The sequence below is a fragment of the Lissotriton vulgaris genome, chromosome 3_1 (genome assembly GCF_964263255.1).
Source record: "Lissotriton vulgaris chromosome 3_1, aLisVul1.2, whole genome shotgun sequence".
Lineage (NCBI taxonomy): Eukaryota > Metazoa > Chordata > Amphibia > Caudata > Salamandridae > Lissotriton > Lissotriton vulgaris.
Window position 1 is genome coordinate 1,612,137,166 of NC_141689.1, and position 25,937 is coordinate 1,612,163,102.

The following is a 25,937-nucleotide window of genomic DNA, read 5'->3' on the forward strand; positions in this document are numbered from 1 at the left end:
TTTTCCTTTGGGTTTTACAAAACCTTATTATGGAGTAAGTTATTAGCCCTCACCAATATGAAGAAAAATAGTAGCTAAAACCAAAAGTACATATTTCGGCTCAAAAACACTAATTTCCATTGCAGCCTCTGGCTCTTAAGGGGTCTAATGTGTGTGTTGATGTACTCCTTGTTAAATGGCAGAATGCGGAACTCTCTCTGTGCAGTGGGAGTTGGCTTAACTACTGTGTCATGCTGTCGCTGTAGTGAGCGGTATGACACAATAACAAACCAATGGATGAAGACGGCTGGCTGACAAACACTATAACTACAATATACATAGAATTTAGGTAAACTCAAAAGGTCTTAGATAGGGTAGAGCCTGACCTAATAACGCAAGGAAATTGAGTAAGGCAATAAAAAATACTTTATTTTGTATTCATAAAAATATTTTTTGATAAGAAAAAGTTTACATGTTACAATTTTTCCCATTCTCCTCAGTTGATTGCAAACATTGAGTCAGTTATAGGACACCAAATTAATGACTTCACCATAACACAACAATTTACACATATCTTCTGAAATGGTACAATAGAAAACTGTCCAGCCACCAGGTGGTCAGGGCAGACATTGAAGTGGGTTGTACAGTGTATTGCCATTATTACAGAAACTCAGTTTCTACATTTGTTTCACACATGGACGTTTGCATGTAATGAAGCAGAGTAAATATGTCCTGTCGGTGGCTCATGTCACAGTGGTATGCTACTTTCAGATTCTGGTTTACTAGTTTCCTGAGAGATTCCAAATTTCAAAAGCAAAAATGCACTACCTTAATTCTCCCCTTATACTACTCTCAATACATCCCCTACCTCAACTCTGACACATTTCAAACCTCATTCTACTATTCTTTCCAATGCACTACCCTATTTCTCACCCAATACCTCTATCAATACATCCTCTACCTCCACTGTCTCATTCATTCCAAAACCCATACGACTACTATTATCCGAAAAATAACCCTTTCTAGACTCTTCCCTACTCTACTCTTCCTTGCATTATCTCTTACCTCTTTTACTATTCAGATCTCCCAAACAAGCTTTTCTAAACCCTTCCTTATGGATTTCCCCCATCCACCTCCCATTAAATTTACCCCAAGTCTCCTCCTACTGCTATGAGCTCCCACCACAGAAAAATCTAAATCCTTCCCTCTTCTATCCCTCCACTATACTTTTCAATCTAAATAACAGACTAACAGGTCCACCAGTCAAATTACTTTCATATTTCACTATACTATTTCACCACTAATCTTTTATGGGTACCTGAGTAGCGTGCTACTCGCAGGAAAAGCGCGTGGACGCCTTGTCAAGGGTAGTAACCCCTATATAAATGCAAATACAATAAAATACAAGTGCAGGTGCCATTTCATTGAAACATGATTTAAAAAAGAAGTACTAAACATGACTGCAAGCTGCTCAGAGGAAGACCAACGGTATAACATTATACGGTATAAAATGTAAAATATCATGTAATATTCAGAATTCAGAATTCAGCCCTGGGGAAAGAGCAATTACGTCAAATAAGTCTGGTTATCAAAAACGACCATCTAACTTCCTGCACACGTTAACAGTTCCTAGCACCAAGAAGTCCCAAATAACCTTATCATGCCTTTTAGTCTGTCGAGTAAGAAAACATTAATCAGTCTTGATGTACTAAAAAAAACCTGTTAACTGAAAAACATAAAAACATGTCTTCCCTTTTTAAGTCACACAGGGCAACAAGTATCAGCAAGGTGCCACCCAACCTGACTTTTATTTTGGACGCAGGTATAGCTTTTTAGTGAGCATGGACGCAAAGCAGGGCACCTGCTTCTTTCCAATTGCATTTTCGTCTTTGCACACGTCCACTCGACGTGCAGACACCTTCCGGTTCACCAGGGTCAGTAGTTCAAGCATTTCCAGGGAGGAACCATATTGTTTCATTGTGTTGCAAAGATCTTGAATGTACCAGGAACCGTTCACCGTTTCGCGGTGGGAATAGTAACCTTGGAGGAAACACAGAATAAGAGGGTTACAAAGAGGTGCGAGAAAGCGGTCTAAAGCTTAATTAATACCAGTTGCAAAGCAAGTAATGTTCATTATTCCTAGATTATGCTGTTGGAATCCTTTTAATGGAAGTACTGAGGTTCTAACCAAATAAATAAATGGGAGTTTATTTACTAATGTTTTGCATGGGTGCGCATTGCGCAGGGATACACAAAGCATTGATTCAATTTACTTATATTACCTGCACTTTGTATAGGGCTCAATCTCCTATGGGAGTATCCAGGCACAGAAGCAGGTGTGTGGAGTTAACCTTGGCAGGGTAATTACTTAAAAAGCCAGGTCTTCAGCTTCTTGCGGAATTCAAGAGGGAGAAGGAGGCTCTGATGAGTTGTGGGAGGTTGTTGCACGACCTCCTGATTTACTTTTGTGTATGAGTAGTGTGTGTGCTACTGAGAGTCCAGCAGAATGGCGGTGCCTGGAAGGGTGAGAGAATTGTACTTGGCTGTTCAAGCAGGCAGGGCCTGTGTTGTGAAGTTCTTTGCACATGTTGGGGAGGAGTCTAAAATGTGCAAGCCTGTGTGTCAGGAGCCAGTGGAGATCCCTTAGGTGAGGTGTGATGGAGGTCTGGCATAGGAGACTGAAGATTAATCTGCCTGCTGTGGTTGGGGCTGTCTGGAATCTTTTTGTGAGTTGGTTGGGTATTCCTGTGTATAGGGTGTTCATGTAGTCCAGTCTGCTGGTGATGAGGGCTTGGGTAACCATTAACTTGGAGCTGTTCAGTACCCACTTGAAAATCTTCTTCAACATCTTCAGGGTGTGAAACGGAGTTAACAGGAGCGGACGTTTTCAGTTTATCAACATTTATTCCAAGGTTTCTATCTTGCGTACTAGGCATGGGAACAGATGCAAAATCAGTTCACTACTAAGTGAAGTCTCGCAGCAAGATGTCCTTCCTGAAAATCACCACTTCGGTCGGCCCGTGTTCAACTAAAGACAGTTGGACTTCATCCAGGTGGCTTCTTTGGTCATGCATGCAGTAAACTTGTGCCTGGTGCTGGGTGTTTTGTCTGAGAGGGACAATATCAGTTGTGCGTCATCTGCGTAGGTAAGGATGTTGATGTTGTGAGCACGGATGACGTCTGTCAGCGGGGTCATGTATATGTTTAAAAGGGTGGGACTAAGCGCCGAGCCCTGCAGGACTCCACAAAGGAGTTTCTGTCTTCTGAGGAGTATGGTAGAATGCTGACGGGTTAGGGTCTTCCAGTGACTTTTGTGCAGATTCACTGGAGGACATTTTCTTGAATGCCTATGTCCTGGAGTTCTCTGTTCAGAATGGGATGGGAGATGGTTTTGAATGCTGCAGAAAGGTCTAGAAGGATGGCGGCTGTAGTTCCTCTCTGGCAAGGTTTATCTGGAGTCGTCTGCAGCTGCAACAAGGTTGTTCTCAGTGCTGTGGTTCGATCTGAAGCCTGACTGAGTGGCATTGCGAAGCTAGTTGTTGGCGAGGTGGTCCAAGAGGTGTCTATTAAAGGCTTTCTCCAGGACCTTGGCTGGGCACAGAAGAATGGATATTGGTCAGTCGTTGGCAAGTTTGGTTAGGTCGCCTGGGTGCTTCCTCAGGAGGGTGTTAAAGGATGCGTGCTTCCAGGATTCTGGAAAGTTGGCTGTGCTGATGGAGGTGTTGAGGATGTGTGGGAGGGCCTTGCTGATGAGGGTTGATCCTTTTTTGATGGCGTGATGGGGCAAGGACTCAGCGAGGCCTCAGAGTGTATGGTCTTCATGACTACTGTGATTTCCTCTGTACTTAGTGCCCTATAAGGGTGTTTTGTGGCCTTTGTCTGTCACCAGGAGGCTTCCGGCAAGGTTCAAGGATCCAGTTGTGGGGCAAAGTTGCTGTATATGGTAGTGATCTTGCTAAAGAAAAAGTACAGTTCTTGAGATGAGTTGATGTTGCTAGCGGCTGCTGTGGGCGCAGTGAAATCCTTGATCATAGGTGATCATTTCTTTGCTGCTGTTGGAGCTGGAGTTGATGTGTTCGACTAGAGTCTTTCCTTGGTTTTCCGGATTTGCTGGTGGAACAGTCTCAGGGTGGATTTGAATATGCCTTTTTCTACTTTTTCCTGGCTTGTTTTTTTCCACCCCTGTTCTTGTTGTTTGCAGTATATTTTGATCATTCTGAGGTGCATACAAGAAGGCCTGTGTTGTTGTTTTTGCTACGTTGTTTCATTTGCTGGAGGGCAGGGTGTTGGCACAGGCAGTGATCCATTTGTTGAACGTGTCAATGCCGTGTGCTAGATGGCTTGTATGCTCCAGTTGGTTCTTGTGGCGAGCGGAAGCCCAATCAACCTCAGCTAATTTGCTCCAGTGTAGGTGTCCTGGGCCCGTTGTGCAGATTCTTGTGAGATGATGGGTGGCAATTGCGAAACTTACCATGCCATGGTCAGTCCAGTTGACTAGTGTGGATGTGTTGACAGTTATTTTAAAGGACATGAAGTCAGGATCCAGGATGTGTCCTGCGTAGGTTCCAGATTTTGCATAGGTTTTGCAACTGAAGGTGTCCTTGAAGATGGTGAAAACTCTTCTGGGTCTCTGTTGGCAGTCTTTCCTGATGATCCAGCAGGGACGGTTACAGCGATGTCTCAATGCTGCGTCTGCCACTTTTCCATGAGGAGCTCCCAGATCTCCGTTGTGTGTTTGCTGAGTGAGAGGGTTTTTATGGAGCATTCATGATATTGGTGTGTAGGAGGTTCAGGTGAAGGCTCCCTCTGTATTGTGTGGTGCAGCAGCAGTGTTGAGTGGTGGCAGGGGTTGAGGGCATGCGGGAGGGTAGTGGTGGTCCAGGGGAGGACCAGGTTTTCTGGCACTTGGGCACAGTCGAGTCACAGACAGGCTACCCTGTGGCACTCCTTCGGCGTACTGCACTGCAGCCACCATTAAGTAGGTGCTGGAAGAGGGGAGGAGTGTATGGCATGGGTCTGAGGAGAACACAGCTGTCAGGAGAACGGGAAGAGAGTGGGGGCACAAGGAGCAGGTAAGGAGCGGGGAGGATCAGCAGACAGGGCAGGAAAGGAGTGCAGGAAGGAACACAGGTGGAGCACGAGATAGGACAGAAACAGTGGCACAAGGGGCAACAGCAGATTAAACAAAAGCACAAGAATGGACAAAAGCAGACAAAACAGAGGAATGAGAGAATGACAAACAAGTAAAAGCTGACAAAACATAGGCACAAAAGCGGGGGAAAAACCTGACAATACAGAGGCACAAAAGCGAAAAAACGGTAAAAGCAGACAAAATAGAGGCACAGCCTGATTGAAGAATGAAGACCAAAAGTGGCAAGTAAAAGACAGCAGAGGAAAGAGTCACAAAGGTCACAGGGAGAGAAAAAAGGCAAGAGGGCGAGGGAAAGAGAGAGACAGAAGAAACAAGGTAGGTGCCTCGAGGAGCTAGAGCCAGGTCCTCAAGGACAGTGATCAGTCGGGGGACTGGTCACAGGTGAGTGAGGGGGGTAGGCCCACAATGCCTTTTTCTAAATATGATGGTAATGTTTCCTGCTCGAAGGGGGTGTCATACTTAGAATCTTCTTCTGTAAAGCTATCTTACTCCTGAGGTATCCACCACAAACTGTCTCTCGTGATCCACCGCACTGCAATGACGATTCAGCTGGAATTAGCTCATTGCATGTACTGTATTTTTGCTCCAGGGATATTTAGAGACCTCTATCCTATGTTTTCTTCCCTTTCTCTATTTCAGAAGACACAATTTAGGTCCTGTATTTCCCCCAGTAGGGTTTCTGGTGCAACCCTTAGCCCATCTCTTTAGCTCTTCTCTGGGTTGAATCTAGTGTGGTCCCTCGCTTTATTTGATTGTTGGAGTTCTCTTAAATCTTTTATTTTTCAACTGCAAAAAGTATCTTTTCAAACTGATGGTGTCAATTTCAAAGAGAAACGAGTTCCCAGCTAAGCCCTCGGCAATGTTACTGGCAATGATCAGAATGAGTGATCGCACTGATACATTTGCACCCTCCGATTCAACCCCTTATTTATTTAGAAAAATCACAACCACACAGAACTCTTTCACCACACCACTTAGCCAGATCCTACCCTGCCTCACTGCCATGGGACTATGAGGGAGGTGTGTCAGTTTTATGTAAATGTTACATTTTTTTACTGCACTCGACCTTCGTGTTAACTCAGTTCTCGTTTTTGACTCAAAATTATGTTTTATAACAGGTAAGCACAACCATACATGCAGCAAAGACACAGATCAGCATGCGCCAGACCAACATCTTTAGGGAGCACTTTATGGTGCTACTGACCTATGAGTAAAACACCTCAGCATTACAAGCTTTAAATCATCACTGCAATGAGGAGTATAAAGGATTCTTAGTAAAAAAAAATATGACAACAGAAAACTTCGTCATGGCTTTGAATACAGTACAAGTGTGAGCATTTTATCAGTTTTACTACTTGGAATTCAGTTCAATATTGTGCGCATGTCTGTCAGTTGTGGTCTACTTTAAAAGGTTTGTGTCTATTGGTAGAGTCCCTTTTGCCGACATATCGGGTTACGGAGCCATACAAGTTAGTGAGTGATTAAGAACATTACTACAATAGATTATGACATCATCGCCTATCAGAGGCCAGCTAAACACACCCCAGGCCCTTGCTGAAATTTGTTACCTGCAAATGTAACCCTTTAGCTTCTTCCTTTCTGAATTGTTTACTTTTTTCTCCCCTTTTTAATTTTTTTAAAATGTTTTTATTAACAACACAAATTGCAACAAATGTCAGTGGAGCTCTCAGCATAAGACGTACGTGTATATTAAAGCATCAAGGTACATATTTAGCCTTGATATGTCAGATACATTGTGCAGTTCATAATAAGTTGTTGTAAAACTTTATTTCGGCCATTCAGGCCATAAAAGTACAAGAAAGAAAATCCCCAAAATGTTACACAGAATATACAATATTGACACTTTCATATTATATACGCTATTTAAAAAATACAAACTTTCTCATTCAGTTTTCTAAAAAAAAAGAAAAACATTACACTCCACTCTAAAAATGAACAAGGGGTTTCATCAAATTAATTCTCCCCTAAAGTTGCTTTAAAAGTCCTCTCCTGGTGTGCCACATGGCATTTAAAAAGCGAGATACCACAAATACAATTGGAGGATCAGAATCATATTTTAAAACTCTAAAAGCCTCTGCACAGCGTGTGAACCCTACATTTTTACATAGTTGGATTACCCAGCGTTTGCGGGGTAACACATAAGCCGGGCAAAAGAACAACACATGCAGATCGGTTTCAGCTGTTATTTTACAACCGGGACACATATTCGAGTTCTCGGGAGCCCATGAACTAGTGTATGCAGCCAAAGGTAAATTCCCCAATCTGAATTGCAAGTACAATTTCCTAGCCATAGGTGGCTGGATTACATCTAAAAAGGGTTCCATCGTATACACCTCTTTTACTTGTAAAAACTCCATTGTCAACTTGCCCTCTCTGGTGCTCTCCTGTAGGGACGGTAGATTGAATTGCCTGAAATGTTCTACGAGATCCGCCCTGGATATCGTAGGGCAGGATAGCTCAGGAGACAACCATAGCTCTGACCTCCCAAGCCTGTTCGAAAGACTCCTAATATGGGCCAGCCATGGTATTCTACTGGGATTAAGCCTGGGGAGGAGCTCCTTCAGCTCTTCTTTATACAGGTTCAGCTTGGGGGTTGTCCAAAGCCTCCGCCCGAATGTCAAGGGACTGAGGGCCATCTCTTGGTCAATCGGCCTCATACCCGAGTCCGTGCGGAGGGGAACTAGAGGAGTGCTGCGTGGTAGACCTAAGAGCTGTCTCATGAAGTTATTTTCTAGCTTCACAAGGTCCATAGAAGAACTATGCCCCCAGAGCTCCGCTCCATATAATGTAGCCCCTCTTGCTTGGGCCTTGTACATCTCCACTACAGGGGCCGCTGGCTTGAAAACGGATGATCTCAGAATTTTTATTATCCCCCCGCTGTCTGGGTGAGCCTAAGCTGTGCTTTGGTCATCTGGGAGCCCCACCCAAATTGTTCAGGCAATGTGATACACAGATAATCAAAGGTCTTTACTTTGTCAAGGAGGGTGCCATTAAGAGAGGAGTTTGGACGCATGCTTTTTGGAGGGTTAAAGACCATACATTTGGTCTTAGATAGCTTAATCTCCAAACCTCTCATATTACAAAACTGTGCAAACCCATCCAAGATGCGTTGGATACCTAGAGGGGACTTGGACAATAACAAGATATCGTCCGCAAACATCAACGCGGGTATCCTCCCAGTGGCAAGCTTTGGGGCATCGCTGTCTTTTATATTGTTTAAAAAAGCATTAAGCCAGTTGATGTATAGGCAAAATAATGTGGGGGCTAAAACGCATCCCTGTCTCACCCCCTATCTGACAGGGAAGCGCAAGGAGAGTTCCCCATGTTTTCTGCATCTAACCTGCTCATAGTTGTCTATGTGTAACCTCTCACCAGCACATTAAGAAGGTATGGAGGAACCCCAAGCTCATCAAGCACCTCCCACAACTTCTTTCTAGGCACAAGGTCGAAGGCCGACCTCAGATCAACGAATATAAGATAGAGGCTGCCACCCTCCATCTTCACCGTTTTCCATAAGAGTAGCTGTAGTCTGAATATCTGGTCTATAGTTGATATACTTGATCTGAAGCCGGCCTGGTAGGGGGTCAATATTCCCTGCTCCTCCATCCAACCCTGTATATGGACCAATAAGACTCTGCCCATCAGCTTTTGGGTGTTATCAATTAGACTGATGGGTCTATAATTATTAGGTAGAAGAGGGCAACCCTTTTTAAATATGGGTACTAACTCTGCACCTTTCCAGGTGTCTGGGGGGTTCATCCCCTTCAAAATAGCGTTGAATAAAGCACACAGATAAGGGGCCAAAACAATGGGCTCCTCCCGGAAGAGGTCCCCCGGGAGTTTGTATAAACCCTGGGCTTTATTGGGGAGAAAGCTAGTTAAAGCATTTTGAAGCTCCATCAATAAAATGTCCCCGTCTCCCTCCTGACAGTACTCCAAGATATTGCTCGAGATATCTGGTCTTAGGGGTCCTTCCGCCTCGCAGTCATACAGAGACCCAAAGTGTAATTCCCATACTTCGGACGTAATATTAGGCTCTATAACTGCACGTCCCCCCTCCTCCCCAGTGATAACTAGCCTCCAGAACAATTTAAGGTAGTTATCCTTCAGAGCAGTCCCGAGGGCCTCCCACCTTTCTAATTCCCATTCTTTCTTTTCCTGATGCAAGATTTTCCTATGCTTTATTCTGGCTAGTTTATTATTTGTCCTATCTTTGGCTTTCACCGCTTGCACAAGCTCTTGTTTTGCATTGCGGCATTTGCTATTATACCAGGAGCATTTAGGTCGATCTATTTCCCTCTTGGATGTTTCCCTGTAAAAGACATCTGTCAACTTTGCTACTTACTCCTCGTGAATTGTTTTAGCTTTATCTCTGTCCTCTATGGGTGCCTCTACCTGTCCCAACTCCCTCATTCTGCCTATCATCGGTATTGGAAGCTGATACACTTTTGCCACTTTGGGGGGAGATTGCTGGACACGGTTCCATCTGACTTTCCTTCGATTGTTGGTGGTTACTAGAGCACTAGTGCTAGTTGTCGGATATGGACAGAAGTTAATTGAGCCCAGATTCCCCAGCTTCAATGTTACAATCAGAGCATTGTGATAACTGTCCTGTCTCTGTTGTACATAGAAGTCTTGAACTTTCTCCCAGGTTCTCGTTTCCACCATGATATACTCAATTAGCGAAAGCTGGCCATCGCGATTGAATGTGAATTTACCAGGAAGGTCACACTGTGTCCTCCCATTGCAAGCCCTCAATCAATGGGACAGAGTAAATGAATAGATTTGCTTAGCTAAAGGGGACCAGACTTTGATTGGGGTGATCTGTGGATCAGGAATTGACCAGTAAAGGTCTTCTTCTGAGGCAACCTCCTGGGAATTGTCAGTTAATGGTTCGAATTGACAATTGAAGTTACCTCCTATAATCATCAACATTTCTGGATCTAGGGTTGGGATATAGTGGCCAAGATGGTCTATGGTGGCAGATTCTAGTCTGTTACTCACAGGCCTAGAATAGACATAATTAGGGCTATTTTCTTCTTGTCGGGGAATGTCAGTAGTACACATTGAATATCGTTAATAGGAGTTACCAACTGCTCTGCCTTGCACCCGAGATGCGTGCTCACCCAGATCGTAAGTCCACCAAACAGGCGCTCCCTCCCCTCCTTAGTAGCCAAGATGTTAAATGGCGGGAAGCCTACCCTCTGATGTTCTTCAGAGGTCTCTTGGAATAGGCAAATATCTTAATTGTCCGCAAAAAAACCCCAGTCTGGACATATGAATTTATTTTTCAGTCCTGCTAGATTCCACGATAGAATTTGTAGATCGTTACTCCTCAATCCTACCCCTATTGGTGCCTCCTGGGGGAAGGAATGGGGGAGGGATGTGCAACCTGATAGACCCCAGCTTTTTTTCCAAGTACTACACTGGTCGCTTCCATTTCAATACAGCTCAACTGGGTTTCAGGAAGGATGGAAACAGCCTCCTCAGTCAGTTGGCCACCCTCCGATTCTGAACTATGACAGTGGTCTAACACCCCACCACTAGCTCCATTCGCACCTCTCTCAGAACACTATTGTTTAGTAAATTGGTCGGGATGCTGTTTCTCACAAATATTGCCATTAAGGTGACCCCTCCCTAGTCTGTCAACCTCTTCCATATTTTCATATCTATTGCTTACTGCAATATTGTACAGAGGGCGCCTGCTAGGGTTACTACACCTTCCTTCCATACTCGGTCCAGGGCCCACTGGATGGATTAACGGAAATGCATTGTCTCTATGGTTGGAGTTTGGTTGGGGGTAGAAATAATCCAACGAGCGTAGACTTATTCCTGTGGGTGTATGATGCCCTGTATTAGGGGTAGATAACAGTCTGCTTAAGGTATTGGAGTTATTAAAGTTAATCACAATGCGCTTCCCGGCCTCAGTTTTTCGAGCATCGCCCAGCCAGCCTATTCTGCGGACCATGATTATCTCCCCTGCACGGGCATACCCAAAATGCCTAAACCTTGCAAGCCAGAATAAACATTTGTTCCTGAGGTGAGGCTGAGATTCTTTAGTGTTATGGGCAATTGGAGGGATGCCTGACATTATGGCGACATAAGGGGCACATGCTGGCGGAAGATTAATGCTAGGGAGGGAGGACACCATATTCTCACTGTTGGAAACCTGGGTCAGTGGTGCGGCTTGTTTACTAGTAGCCTCCTTGTTCATAGTCTTAGCCTTAACCCCTCCACTTGCTTCCGTTGAACTCCTCCTATGGCTAAGATCTTGGGTAGCTGTTGTAGTTTTAGTGCTCGACTCCCTTTGCGAGCCACCGTTTGGGGGGATCTCGATTGTGTGTGCCCCCCCACCTTGTGTGTGTGTTAAGCCATGGGCAGCCTCTGAATTTCCATTATCAGACTATCCCCCTGCTTTCCTCATCACAGGGTCGGTTTGCACTATGGCTCCTGAGCCCTCCCAGACTCTTTCCAATCTCTCTAAACGGGCTACTAGAGGTGCTATTTCTTCTTTAATAGTAGCTCTTAATTTCATTACAAGGTCAGCCATTAGATTGTTTACCCATGGTGGTTGTTCTACAACTGAGTTGGCAATTTGAGAATTGCCCTTTATCTGCTCTGATTCATCAGATCCCGGTCTGTCAACCTGGTTGATCACAGATGATTTTTAGTTTTTTGGACCCTTTCCTAATGCTGCTTTACGTTTCCCTTTATTTGAGTTAGTAAGCGTGCTATCTCTAACTGGTTGCTTCCTGGTACGAACAGGTCACGGCGAGGGTATCATGGTATGTGTTTGCTTATCTTCGGCCCCAATTGGCGATATAGGAGAGTGACCAGAGGGGGTAGTGATAATGAACTATGCTGCGATATTTTAATGATAGTTGGTGGCGGGTCACCTTAGACTCTAGTGGGGAAACATCCAGAGTAAGGGATAACCTTCTTTCTGTCCATTCTATTTCTGTAGACACCACCCTGATGGCCCTCTGGAGCATTTTGTCTATGGCAGAGGTTGGAGGCTCACATGATGGTTTGTTTTTGTTGGCAACTACCCTTTATCCCATTTTCCCAGCAAGTGTCCTTACAGCTCTCTTGCAAAATATGCCTTGTACCACCACTACCCAGATGTAAATAAACACCCCTGCCGGTTCAGGAAAGGATCAGAATCCGAAAACAGACCAACTATCGTCTCAATTAATACAGTGATGTCGCCCAGTTCGTCTGTAACCAGTCCTTCCCTCCATGGTAGTGCTCAGTCAATGCCCCCGCAATGGTCCAAATAAAAAAAGGAACATACAAGTGTTCTTAGCTTTGTAGCAGAGTCAACAAGTTGTTACGGGCATAGGAGTTAGAAAGAGTCTTACGCCTTGTATTCACTGCAAAACTAGAAGAAAATGCAGCTGCTCAAGGGGGTGGCCCTGCCCTGCCTCTTCCTGTTGCTGACGGGCGCAGACGGGCCCGCCCTTGGCCCAGGCATGCGGGAGGTGACCAAGCCTTTTGACCTACCCCCAAGCCCGAGTGCGGCGTCACTGTCGCAGGGGCTGCTGGGGGATGGAGTTCTGCCGTTGCCCTCACGGCGCGATTTTCAGCATGCTATCCGTTTCCCTCACGGTGCGATCTGGAAAGTGCTGGTCGTTCCCCTCACGGCGTGCGCTGGTGCTGGAGAGCCGTTCCCCTCACGTCAGGAAGGTGAGGCCAGTGAAGACCTGAAGCGTCCCGCGCTGCGAAAAGTGGCCGAGCCTTTTGACCTACCCCCGGGCGTGAGTATGGCATCACTCTCGCAGAGGCTGCTGGGGGATGGAGTTCTTCCGTTGCCCTCACAGCGCGATTTTCAGCGTGCTGGCGTTTCCTTCACGGCGCGATCTGGAAAGTGCTGGCCATTCCCCTCACGGCGTGTGCTGGTGTGGAGAGCCGTTCCCCTCACGGCAGGAAGGTGAGGCCAGTGAAGCCCTGAAGCGTCCCGCGCTGCGGGAGGTGGCCAAGCCTTTTGACCTACCCCCGGGTCCGAGTGCGGTGTCACTGTCGCAGGGGCTGCTGGGGGATGGAGTTCTGCCGCTGCCCTCACGGCGCGATTTTCAGCATGCTGGCCGTTTCACTCACGGCGCGATCTGGAAAGTGCTGGCCATTCCCCTCACGGCGTGCGCTGGTGCTGGAGAGCTGTACCCCTCACGGCAGAAAGGTGAGGCCAGTAAAGCCCTGAAGAAATACAGGATGTAACACTGGTAAGGAAGCGGGTCACAAAGGAAGGTCCTGGTGCAGCACCACTATCCACGCCTGGAGTACCAGAGAGCATACTAATCGAACTGAACAATACTCAAGGAGAGACAGCAGTGCGGGGTGGGGAGGGTAGGGCAGTTGTGGTTGATGCCTTATTGTTTGGGGTGAGGGAGGGGGGTATATCCAACATACTTGGTACATAGCTAAGGGAAAATAATGTGATCGTCCAAGTTGTCATGTACAAATGGGGCCCGGCGAGGGTACTGACAGAATCAGCATGTCAAATATGTCGTATTGCCTGCCCCTGTCTAATCTATACTGCTACCTTAAAGGAGTTTGATGCATGCTGTACATAAGGCAATAAAGTTTGTTTAAAAAAAAATACAGGATGTACTGTGTGGCCTTCGACTGTATGAAGAGATAAGGGAGGAGGAGAATGATAGGGGGAGAGAAAGGAAAAGAAGAAGAAGAGAATAAAAGTACAACAATTTGAGAGCTCTGAGCCCCGTAAGATACAGATTATGAAATGCTGAGTCCATTCACACTCACTTCACATTTTTTAGCGGTGACCGGTAGCTCATGCCAGCGAGAATGTGTGCGTCTACATAGAAATGTCAAATATGCGGGTCCGTAAATGGCCAGGCGTGCCACAGAGAAGGAAGTGGTGACTGGGACGCTGGAGAAGCACTGCACAGTCGGGTGGTCGTGCATAGGTGAGAGCAGTTGCAGGGGATGCGTGGGAGTGTTGCGAGGGTTAAGGAGCATTGCAGGTAAAGAGGAATGATAGTATGATCCTCATGGTGTTGCCTTTCAGTGTACCACAAGGGATTGTATGCATTACCTGTGTGTTGAAGGTGGTCATTCATCAGTTTTGGCTTCAACTGCCCTCAAATGTATCTCACTAGCCTTCGCATCAAGTGTGGGAATCCACCCACATACGGAGTAGTCTAAGAGTGTGTGCATCTGCTCTGGTCCATGTCAGCAGCACGCAAAGCCATCCCTGAATCTCTGAAGGAACAGATGACTTCCAAGCCATGGCTATGTTCCCCTTAAACAGAACAAAGACCAGGTCAATGAAGTGGTGTAAGTGTTTGTCTCCCTTCACCCGGGGTCGTAATCCCAATAGGCAGGATTCGGGAGTGGGGGTGAGAGGGTGTGTGGACAGGTCCACCACTGTTTAGGCAACTTCTTTCCAGTGAGAATGGTGTGCATGCCCATACCATGTGTATGAAATCTGCATTCTGCAATTTATACCAGGGACATTATGGAGAGAGCGTTGGGAACATGCGCCGAATATGGCTAGGGGAGAGATACGTATGGTGAATGTAATTAAACTGAGTGAAACAGAACCTGGGGTTGCGGGAGACATTCTTAGCCAACTGCAGGGCGCGAGCCCAAGCTGCATCAGAAAGTGGCTATTGTAACACTGCGTCCCACCTGGCACGCACTTTCGTTGCAATGGCATGTTGTATGTTGTCAGCTGTCAACAGTGTATATAAAGCCTGTGACATTGCCGGTTTAGTCTCCCCGATACCCCATGTCTCGTGGACCACCCATTGTACAGTGCAATATATTGAGAAATGACCAGCATTCAATCTGTACGTCTCAACCATTTCTTGGAATGGCATAAACGTGCCCTCGTTGGAGAAATCACCCGCCTGTGTGATTGAAACATCCTCTGAAGTCATTACCTCTTGGTGTCCACCTTAGTAACGGCAAATCCCAAATGGGGATCAATGGAAAATAGGGAAGGGTTGGGCCCTTGGGGTGCAGATACCTATGCCAACAGGAGTGTTCTACTGCCATTTGTCAGAATTCAAGCGCAGGGAGGATGGTAGGATCAGACTGCCAAATATAAATGTTTGTTCCCTGCAATGCAGTGCGTACAAACAATAATTCAGGGTGCTCAGCCAGGTCATAGGCCACTGTAATTGTGCTGCGGTGTAGTAAAGCTCAAGATTGGGAGCCCCAGCTGTCCCTCAGAGTGGGCGCTGCCAAATTGGCAGCTCCCGTTGCTCCAGATTAGTTTAAGCAACAACCCATGAAGGTAGCGTTAAAAGCTCCTAAGGAGTACAATAGTAGGGTTGTGAAAAAATATAACAGATGGGGGAGTATGAGCAATTTAGAGATTGTGACCCATCCTAGCAGGGATAATGGATGCGAATGCCAGGAGGGAAGCTAGCAGCGAATGGATCCTATAGTCTTATCCATATTACCCTCCTTGAGGTCCCGTTCGGAGTGATATATCTGCATGCCTTGTTATTTGAAGATGTGGTAGCACCAATGCAGGTGAGATTCCGGGAGAGCCAGCCGGTCGTTGATCGATACGTGCACCAGGGGAAACAATCACAACTTGGGCCAGTTTACCTCTAAGCCAGAGTCGGTGCCAAAGCCATCCAGGATCTGCATCAGGTCCAGGAGGGATGATGCCACATCCCACAGGAAGATCTAGGCATCGTCAGCATATAGCAATATTATGTGGTACAAGTCCAACTCACGTATGGACCTGTCCACTGCTCACTGGCGGAGCTGACAGCCCACAGCTTCCTATGTGATGGCAAAGATGAGGGGGGGCAAACTTGTTTCGTACCTTAGATTGCAGTGACCAGCTCGTAGTAGGTTTACCTCCACTGAGACTGAGTCAATGCTAGCCTCCCGAGAGGTCTTAGTGTCCAAAATAGCCTGGAGTACTTTGTCAAACAGTGTGGAGTGAGCCTGGTGGGTCTTTTCAAGTTAAAGGCTCACAAGGGTCCTGTCCCCTTGTGTTGGGTCTATTTCAGGTTTGCCAACCCCCCCCCCATGTCCTGCATACTGGCTCCTTTGAGTTTCATCATGCCCATAGTGTGATGCAGGCCACTTGGGGGAGCTTCAGAGGATGGTGTACACTGCAATGGAACAAGCTTTGTCCCTTGGTGTGAGGTCATCGAGGTGTTCTGCCCAGGGGGAGTGGGGGTGAGAGGGTGTGTTGACAGCTCCGCCACTTTTGACGTGACTTCTTTCCATGCCAGTGATAATGGTGTGCATCCCATACCATGTGAATTAAATCTGCATTCTGCAATTTACACTGGGGACATTCCTGGGAGAGCTTAGGGATTATGCGCCAAATACGGCAAGGGGAGACATAAGTGTGGTGAATGTAATTAAACCGAGTGAAGTGGAACCTGGGGTTGCGGGAGACGTTCCTACCCACCTCAATGCAGCATTCGAATGAGGGGGTTTAAAGGCGTGGAAGTTCTATGTTGGAGGGCCACAGGGGAGCCGTTACCGAGGTCCTGCAGGTCACACAGGCAGCCTGCCATATCCCAACTATCCAGGGGATTGATTCAGGGTGCAGGAAAGTCGTGTTGATGGGGTCAATGTTCAGCCGAGGGCACAAAAGACCAAACAGAGGCCATCTCTGGCTTCGGAGTAGGGGGGCAAGTGTTGGTGTTAGGTGTGGTCCAGTCCTTACAGAGAGAAGTCTGCAGGTAACAACGACCAGCAGGAGGATTGCTACGACTGGAGGAACCAGGATCCCGGTGAGCAGCGTGCAGCAGCGGGGCAGCCAAGCAGGTGTGATAATTCCTGGTGGGGGTGCTACCAATGCGCCAGCTCACATCTCCCAGTTGGGATGGCGATCCGTGGGTGGACCACCCGTCAGCATCTCCCATGTCCAATGGGCAGGCCGATGTGGGCACTCCAGGTCCGTGCCGGAGATTGGGAACACCCTGGGGATCGTGTGGGATATCTGAAGCGGGCAATCCCTACATGCAACAATCTGTGAGAGACTGAGGATACATTCAGGCTGCGCCTCCCAGGGCGCAGTCAGGGAGTTGGAGGTGGTGTGTCGACCCTGTGGGTTTAGGTCAGCTGGCCCAGTCTTCAAGGAGAGTTCGGCGTTGGGCTAGTAAATGTACCCCTGTCTGGTGGGCCCAGGACCGGAGTGGGCATCAATGTTCTCCAAAGGCCCACCCGGCCTGGGTCAGGGGCGCCGCCCGCTCTACGGAGTTGCAGCGTCTGCAGCCCAAGGATCAGGGTGTGGGGGCTCACCATGTGTCCTACGTTGAAGCGCAGCCGAGCTGCGCATAGTTGGAGGCAAGGAGGGTGTCCACGGGTCCACCCGCACCTTAGAGGCGCTGCAGTATGGGTAGAAGCACAGCAGGGCGACTCACCTCATGGCCTTGGTCACCAGTAGTGCAGCAGTGATCAGTACTTTCAATTGGGTGCCAGAGTTCATCGCCAGTGCAGGGTAGAGCCAGCCAAGTTTGTCCGCGCCCACAGGGGAATAAGCGGTGGAAGGCACTGGGTCCCTCTCCGGGTACCAGTACTGCTCAACGTTCTCAGGCAGGGACTGGGAACAGGGTCATCCACAATCGTCAGAGCCCAGCAGCAGTCAGTTCCAGCAGCCATGGCAGGCCCCGCTGCTCACAGGTACTGGTCAGGGGCAGAAAGCCCCGCAGTTTTTGGGGCTGCACGCCGAGTGGAGACAGCGATCATGGGCCCCCACGCTCCCTGTGCTCTTGCAGTGTTCTTCGGGTAGCCAGTAACAGCTCACTCTGTGACCCGCAGCAAATCGCCGACAGACAACCAGTACATAGCCCCAGCCAGGCCATGGCTCACGACAGGCTGCACGCCAGTACAGTGTTTTCTATCACCTTTGGGGACTCAGATGTCGAGTCAGGGCCGCAGGAGGCACCCGGGCAGCCCTGCTGCAGATATTCGGCAGGGTGGAGAGGATAAATATCAGATAATTATTGGGACCACTACAAAGCTCCATATTACACGTTTGATGTTGCCGCCATCTTGGCCTAAACATCGATTTGTTATGGTACCTGTTCTGGTAGAAAAATATTGAAAGGTTACTGACTCCTGAGTTCAGGTTGTAACCCATTCCCATCGGGACACCTTCCCCTTTGTTAAAGTAACAAACAAACATTATTGGGAAGTAGACAGTTTTCCAGGGGTAAACTCTCAAATAAAATTAAATAAAAAAGTTTCTTTTTAAATGTAACTCTATTTCCTTTATTGAAAACAGGCTGCATTAAAATTTGTAACTTTATTTAAATACAAACACAGACTTGGTTATCTACTCACCCCAGCAAATGACAATCTTTTTTTTTTTATTTTTTTTTTTATTGAGATGGTTCCGGGTATCAAAGTACATAAAACAGCAGGGTAAGATCAGGGATTGAAATTGATACATACATCTTACATTTGCAACAATAAAAAACCAGGTTAAAAAGACACAAAGGCCACACAATGCTAAATATAAACAGTTAGATCAATTAAAACCAATAGATCTTTCACGTCAATCTTACTTATCTAATTTCTCTCCACTTTCTGAGGGGAGCCCAGATCTTTTTGCCGAATTCCCTCGATCTCTTTCCTTTAAAATCATACAAACATTCCTCTATATTATAAGTTCCCAGAAGCCTTGTTATCCACATCTGAAACGTGGGGGCTACAGAGTCTTTCCATCTAGCCGATATTAAAATCCAAAAAACGGCCATGGACAGAAAAATAAAAGCTTCGACATCTCGTTCTATCTTCAAGTTACCATCCCCGCCGATCAGAACAGTCGTTGGGGATAGAGTAATCTGTTGCTCTAGCAGCCCCGCTAAAAACCGTTCAATTTCTTTGAGGACTGGTGTAAGACTCTGGCAGTGGTAAAACATGTGCTGTAAGTCTGCAGGGCCTTGATCACACCTAGGACACCTGTCATTTTCTCTCTTACCCCACATGAACAACTTGGCAGGAGTAAAGTACAAATTAAAAATAGTCTTGTACTGCTGGGCCTTCAGATTTGACGCTCTCACTATTTTCTTATTCAACGCCAACGCATAATCAATGTCTACATCTGGATCCCCAATTCTTTGAGCCCAAGAAGATTCAGTTTTTTCAATGTCGTCTCCCAAACCCTGCTGAAGATAGCTATAACCAATTCTGATCTTCTTACCACCTTTCCTTACATAATCCCCAATTGGGTTAATCTCCTGAATTGCAATCCTGGGTCTGATTGACTTGACTGTTTGTTCCAGTTGTCTATATATTAGCCATTGGCTGGCTGGTATGCCATAATTCTGCTGTAGTGTATCAAACCCCATTATCTCATCGCCAATCATAACGTCCCCCAGACATCTAACACCCAGCCCCTTCCATATCCTGCTATTGCTATTCTGACCCAGATGAACGAAAGGATTTGACCTCCAGAGATCTAGTGTGCTATTGGTTTTTGGTATCTTCAAGAATCTCATTATTGACTTCCAAGTCCCCCAGGCACTAAGCAGCACCTTGCTTCTAATCCTTTTGTAATATCTATAGCTGACTTCTCGTGTAAAGAGCTCCAGTGCTCTTTCACCTACTAACAACTCATATATGGTGGGGGTCCTGTAAATACCAACCAGCAGGCCTATTTCTTCATATTTAAATAAGACATTCATCTGCATCATTAAACAAACCCAATGATACAGCCTCAAGTTTGGTGCTGACAGTCCCCCTCCCTCCAGAGGTACAGATAATCGGGCCAGTGACCTACGTATTTTACCGTATTGCCACACGAATTGTGAGAAAACAGCTTCCATTTTCTTCAACAAGCCCTCTTCAACTAATAAGGGGATAAATACAGTAGTTTAGGGAACATTGCCATTTTCAGTACATTCACCCTACCGATCAAGGATAAATGTAATACATCTATTCTTTTTAGTTCTTTTTCAATTGCCGCAATCAAGGGTACATAGTTCTCCTGTATAATTTTATCGACATTCGCATTAATCCTCACCCCGAGATATACTGCAGACCCCACAAACCTCTGATCAGCCTTATAGATATTGTTTGTACTGATTATTAATGTTTTTTCTTCATTCAACTTATAACCGGAACAGGCCCCATATGCTTTAGCCAGTTGACACAATTCCACCATTGCTGTCTGCGGATTAGTGGTAACAATTGCCAGGTCATCTGCATATGCCAATAATTTAGTAGTATGACCATTTACTGTTACTGGGGAGATTTTGTCTGAGGCTAAGATTTCCCTAATCAGGGGATCTATATAAAGTGAGAACAGTATTGGGGAACAGGGGCATCCCTGACGAGTACCTCTCCTAATTACCACCTCCTCCGAACGCATACCCATAGCTGTAATCCTAGCAACCGGATCTGAGTACATTGCCTTGATGGCTTTCAGACACTTTTCCCCAAAGCCTCTTCTGACGAGGACATCCCACAAAAATTCCCATACCACGCGGTCGAAGGCTTTCTCCGCGTCGAGGAGGATCATGGCCATTTCTCCCCCCGTGGCGGCCATAGCATCAAATAGCGAGATCGCGCGCGAGGTGTGATCGGTGGTACCTCTACCTGGAACGAATCCATGCTGCCACGGGGAGACGAGCCGGCCAATGATCCCCCCCAATCTCTTTGCCCAAACCTTAGAGTATAGTTTTGTGTCAGCATTAATCAGCGATATTGGCCGATAGGAACCCGGGTTCTTCTCTGGTTTCCCCTTTTTATGAAACACCACTATGTTGGTCTCTTTCCAGGAATCAAGAATCTCCCCGGAGAAGATTATGCCATTAAATAAGTCAAGCAGTAGTGGAGCAATTTCCTCCTCTAAACTCTCATAAACTTCCAGCGGGATCCCATCTGGGCCCGCCGCTTTCCCTGCTGCTAGATCCTGTATTGCATTCCTTATCTCATCAATGGTTATATCCTTGTCCAGCTCCTCCCTACTTCTATCATCTAGAACCGGGCATGCAGCCCCAAACCCCTGACATGAGGCTGGTCCCCCCGCCTCCTGGTCATATAATTTTTGATAAAATTTCTGGAACACTCCTACTATCTCTTTCGGGTCTGAATACTCTGTCCCATTATCCTCTAGTCTGGGGATAATATTTGTATTACTTTCTTGCCTAATCCGCAGTGCTAGCGCTCTTCCAGCTTGTTCCCCTGTCTCGTAGCGCCTTGCCCTTGACGCCTGATACTCTCGGGTTTCCTTTTGTGTAACCACCCTCTGAATATCTCCCTTGATCACAGCCATAGTTCTCGCCGTTACCCTACCATCCTGGCCTAGCCCTATTTCCTCAATATGCCGTTTCTCTGACATCGCCAACTCCAAAATAAGCATCTCTACTATATTTCTATCCTCCTTCCTTAACCTAGCAAAACAACTTATCGTTTCCCCCCTTAAGGAGGCCTTGAAGGCTTCCCACACCCCATTACGGGATGAGCTATATCTATTGGCGTCAAAGAACTCTTTCGCCCATTGTTTAAGGTGTCTTACAAACCTATCATCATTTAACAGTTTCCTTTCGAATGTCCACCTTGTTGCTTTCCTCGAGATATTGTCCACTTGGTATAGTAGTATCAAAGGATTATGGTCAGATACTGTTCTGGGAAGCGTAGCAACTTTAACATTACATAGCTCCCCTGCCGAGACAAAAAAGTAATCCAACTTAGAGTATTTCTGGCAAGGATGCGAGAAATAAGTAAAGCCTGGATCAGCGGGCTCTTTTTCCCCCCAGACATCAGCTAGCCCATGCGACTTCAGTAAGGAACCTAATGCCCGAAATACCTTGGGTTTACGTCCCGTATATTTAAATCCCTGCCTCCAATCGACCGAGATATTCATATCTCCACACATAACAATGGGGGTCCCCCAATCTGCCAACTCCTCCTCCAGAACATCAAATACTGTTGGATCATCCTCATTCGAGCCATAAACCACACATAATGTAATACCTACATTCAGTTCTACTAGAACCCATCTGCCAGTCCCGTCAGACTTGGTGCTTCTCACACCCCCCACATTCCATTTTCCCATGATGGCGACCCCCCTTGTCATTGACGATTGCGACGAACAACCTAATAGGGCATACCCATTCATATTCAATAAATTCCTTTTTACCCAAGGCAGATGGGTCTCCTGTATACACAATATACCAATATTATTAAACTTAGCGAAATTGCTCAATCTCTGCCGTTTCTTCCAGTCATTTAGCCCCCCAGCATTATTAGTACAGATCTTAATGTGTGACATCGCTGGTGTTACTGCTGCATCCAATCTGCCTGCTCTTATCCATTATTCTGCTAAATACCAACTCCTTGCCAATTACCATCTCGATTCTTTTTGCTTTTCTCCCCCCTCTGCTTCCCCCCTTTCCTCCTTCCCCCCCTCCCCTTCCCTCCCTTCACCCCCTCTGACCCCTCCAGCCCCCCCCACCCCCTCTTGTCAGAGGCACTCAGACCTGCTGGTCTGTGCACGTGATGGCTCGCAGTTGAGGCCGAGGAGATTTCTGATAACCTACAAAAAGAAAAACAAAACCTAACCCTTTTATGTTAGAACCCCCATCTGTTGCGCCCATGTCCCCTCCACCCTACACACCACACCCCACACACCACTCCTGATAACCATCCCCCTCTTTTTTTTCCCCCCTTTTCCCCCCACAATCATTGTCCATCAAAAAGTCATCTTTAGTCCTCTTTAAATTATTTCTTTTTTTTAAACCAGTTTCCTTATTCTAGTCTATCAACACGTTGGGTTTCGAACTCATCTTTAACCATTAGATCCCTGGTCGCCTCTACTCTTCAGTTTGTTGCTAAACCCTTTGTGCGTCCAAATACTCCTTGGCTTTAACCTCAGAAGAGAAGTACAAGGTTCTACCACCGTTAATTATTTTTAGCTGAGCTGGGTTGATCAGATATGCTCAGCAGATGACAATCCCTGTGATGGCATCCAATCATAGTGAGTATTGATGAGGTAAATCCCCTACGATTTGGAATTTTGTGAACCGACTTATTAGTAAATAGGTTAGGTCAGTTTGCAAAATTATTTTCCCTTCACAAAAAGTTTGTGGGCTATTTGCGACCACTTTATGGGAATGGAAGTTTGTTAAATCAGGCCCTTAAGATATATATATAAATATATCACTGCAACAATCTTCCAATACTTCAATGCGTTTTAACCGACTTTTTGATCACACTACTAGTATCGTTTTTACGTTCTCCTCGTTAATTTTTTGTTTTTTACCTTTCAAATCATAAACATAGAAGCAATATTTTACATAAATTCATTATTTCAGTTCATATTTTTGTTTACGTTTTTCCTTACAAGTCGTTGCCTTCAAACTTTTTTCACTTTCCTAACTCATAAAAAATGTATTCATTTCGAGTTTGTTTAAAACAGTCCTCACATTCCACGTATGTGCAGGCATGGCATATATTTTCATTATTATTCAAGATGAAATTAAAATTAGTTTCTCTAATATAGCATGCATGAATCTTACTTACGACTATTGCTCCGAGGACATCATTATCTATTTTTATTTATTTATTCAACCATACGGATTGTCTCAATACATAACATCTTTCTAATAGTGGGTACTTTGTAAAGTATTGCTGTGCAAGTGTTCTCAATTCCTACAGGCACCTCATTTTATGTCCTCTGCCTATGTCCTTCATAATTTACTTTTTTTTATAACAAATTGTATTGATTTTATTTTCAGACCTTATAAAAGGCAGATGTGACATGAAGTAATACAGCATAACGAAGAATTGCAAAGGTACATAAATTGGTCATTTAGCTTCAAAACACAGCCTTTTGCAGGGCCAATAACAAAGAAAACATTATCAATGTCCAATACTAACATTGTCCCATTCTATAAGGAGTGATTACATGCACAAGCATAAGGAGTGATTACCCTACTGACCCTTCTCCACCCCCTTACAAACGTCTGCCACAATATGGAGCTCACTGGTCTACACACTTATTCCATTAAATACCCCCCCAAAATTACAAAACAAATAGCTAAAAACTTTAAACACAATATATAAAAATCTCATCCCGAAAACCCAATCTCTGACCCTTACTTCTCAACTAATAAAGGACATAAAACTAATGATACCATCTTTTTTACTAAAAGAGCTCAATGGAGGAAAGCCGTTTTAACCCTATTCTTGATTGTTTCCACTAGGAAAACAGCACATGGTATCACAGTATCTATCATTCCCTCCCCATGTTACAAAGCCGCAGCAACAATCACCATCTACAATAATGTATCCTCCTTATCCAATCTTCGGACCATAACTTAAACCTACACGATAACATCTTCCCTCTCATCAAGGAAAATGTTGTAAGACCTCATCCCACCTCCCCAGCCGATCACAGTCCCATTACGCTTCCCATTGACCTGTCTGAATCCCCACTAAGGCATTCTTTCACGGTGTCCCATCTCACTTATACCCAACTTCACACCTAACCCTCACCCATGGAGATACAACACTCCCCCAGCACCATCAATACTCCTACTATTTCTATCACACCCCACACCCTCTCCTCCTCCCATCCCGCCTTCGCTCACACCCCCACTCCCCATCAATCCTCCTGCTACACCTCCAATAACCCACCCCCTTACCTCCTCATATCTGCGAGATAACACCCATCTCCACCACTCCCTCTCCGCCTCCTGCACCACCAAGATTCACTCTGTGCCAATCTCACTCCACACACTTACCCCCTCCCACCCCTTCCCCCCACCACCAATCTGACCATCCCAGATATAACCCACATTCTTACTCCACCAAATCCCGCCTTCATACCCTCTCACTCAGGGGATAACCACACAGGAAAACTATTGAACAACAAACCAGATTACGATTTCCCTCCAAACCACCTACATGGCTCAACCACATTTCCCTTAATCACAGCCCATTCATTAGATAAATTACCTCCGACACCAGACCCTAGACTTGATGAGATATTACTATCTTTACAACAAGTTAAGGAGGACATCCAAACTCTTCATGCCCTGATTCTATAACAACCCATGGTCACGCGCTCCAAGCCAAAAGCCATGACATACCTCCACATCAACCACTCAAAACTTACCCAGCAGATGCACGCAAGCCCCCCAAAAAAGGAGCCCCCAAGGTGCAGAACAATACCCATCCCCAATGCTCTATCCCGTCCGGTCTGGAGGAAAAACTTGCTATCAGTTAAAGACTTAACCACACTACTCCATTGCTATGAACCACTGTTTCCCCCCCTTAATACCGCACACTCTGATAACTTGCATAAACCTTCTCTAATCCTCTCCATTCCCCAAATACACATAGAGTCACAAGACACATCTCTAGCGGTATAATGGAAAACAACCTCACAAGAGTCCCCATCATACACAAACCCACCACAACAACCATCAAATTGCAGCTAAAATGTATTCTTCTAAACTGTAGGCTGCCATTGAGACATGCAGCCGACATAGCGGACCTCATTCTCGCTAATGAACCGGACCCACTTATTTTGACTGAAACATGGCTAAACGAAACTTCCACGCCCATCCTAGACATACTAGTCCTCCCAAATCACAACATCACAAGACTTGATAGATCCGATAGACCAGGTGGAGGTATTGCCTGCATACATCATAGCAATATCTCAGTGAACTGCTCCCAATAACCAGTACTATCCTCCTGTGAATACCTTTGTTTAGACATAACTAGCAATAATAAACCAATCTGTTCACTACACGCATTATACCATCCACCAGGGGATAACCTCACCTTCATCGAACATCTCATGGATATTATAGCTACAAATGAT

General features: G+C 45.9%; 1 protein-coding gene across 1 annotated transcript in view; it reads right to left on the reverse strand.

The window, feature by feature from the left end:
• Positions 1 to 387: 387 nt before the first annotated feature.
• The window catches only part of LOC147728245 (caspase-6-like), a 155,663-nt gene continuing 130,113 nt past the window's right edge, over positions 388 to 25,937 (reverse strand). The window contains exon 8 of the mRNA XM_086962092.1: positions 388 to 2,019. Coding sequence (XP_086818218.1) covers positions 1,787 to 2,019 — 233 coding nt within the window. The 3' untranslated portion in view covers positions 388 to 1,786. The remainder of the gene's footprint in view (positions 2,020 to 25,937) is intronic.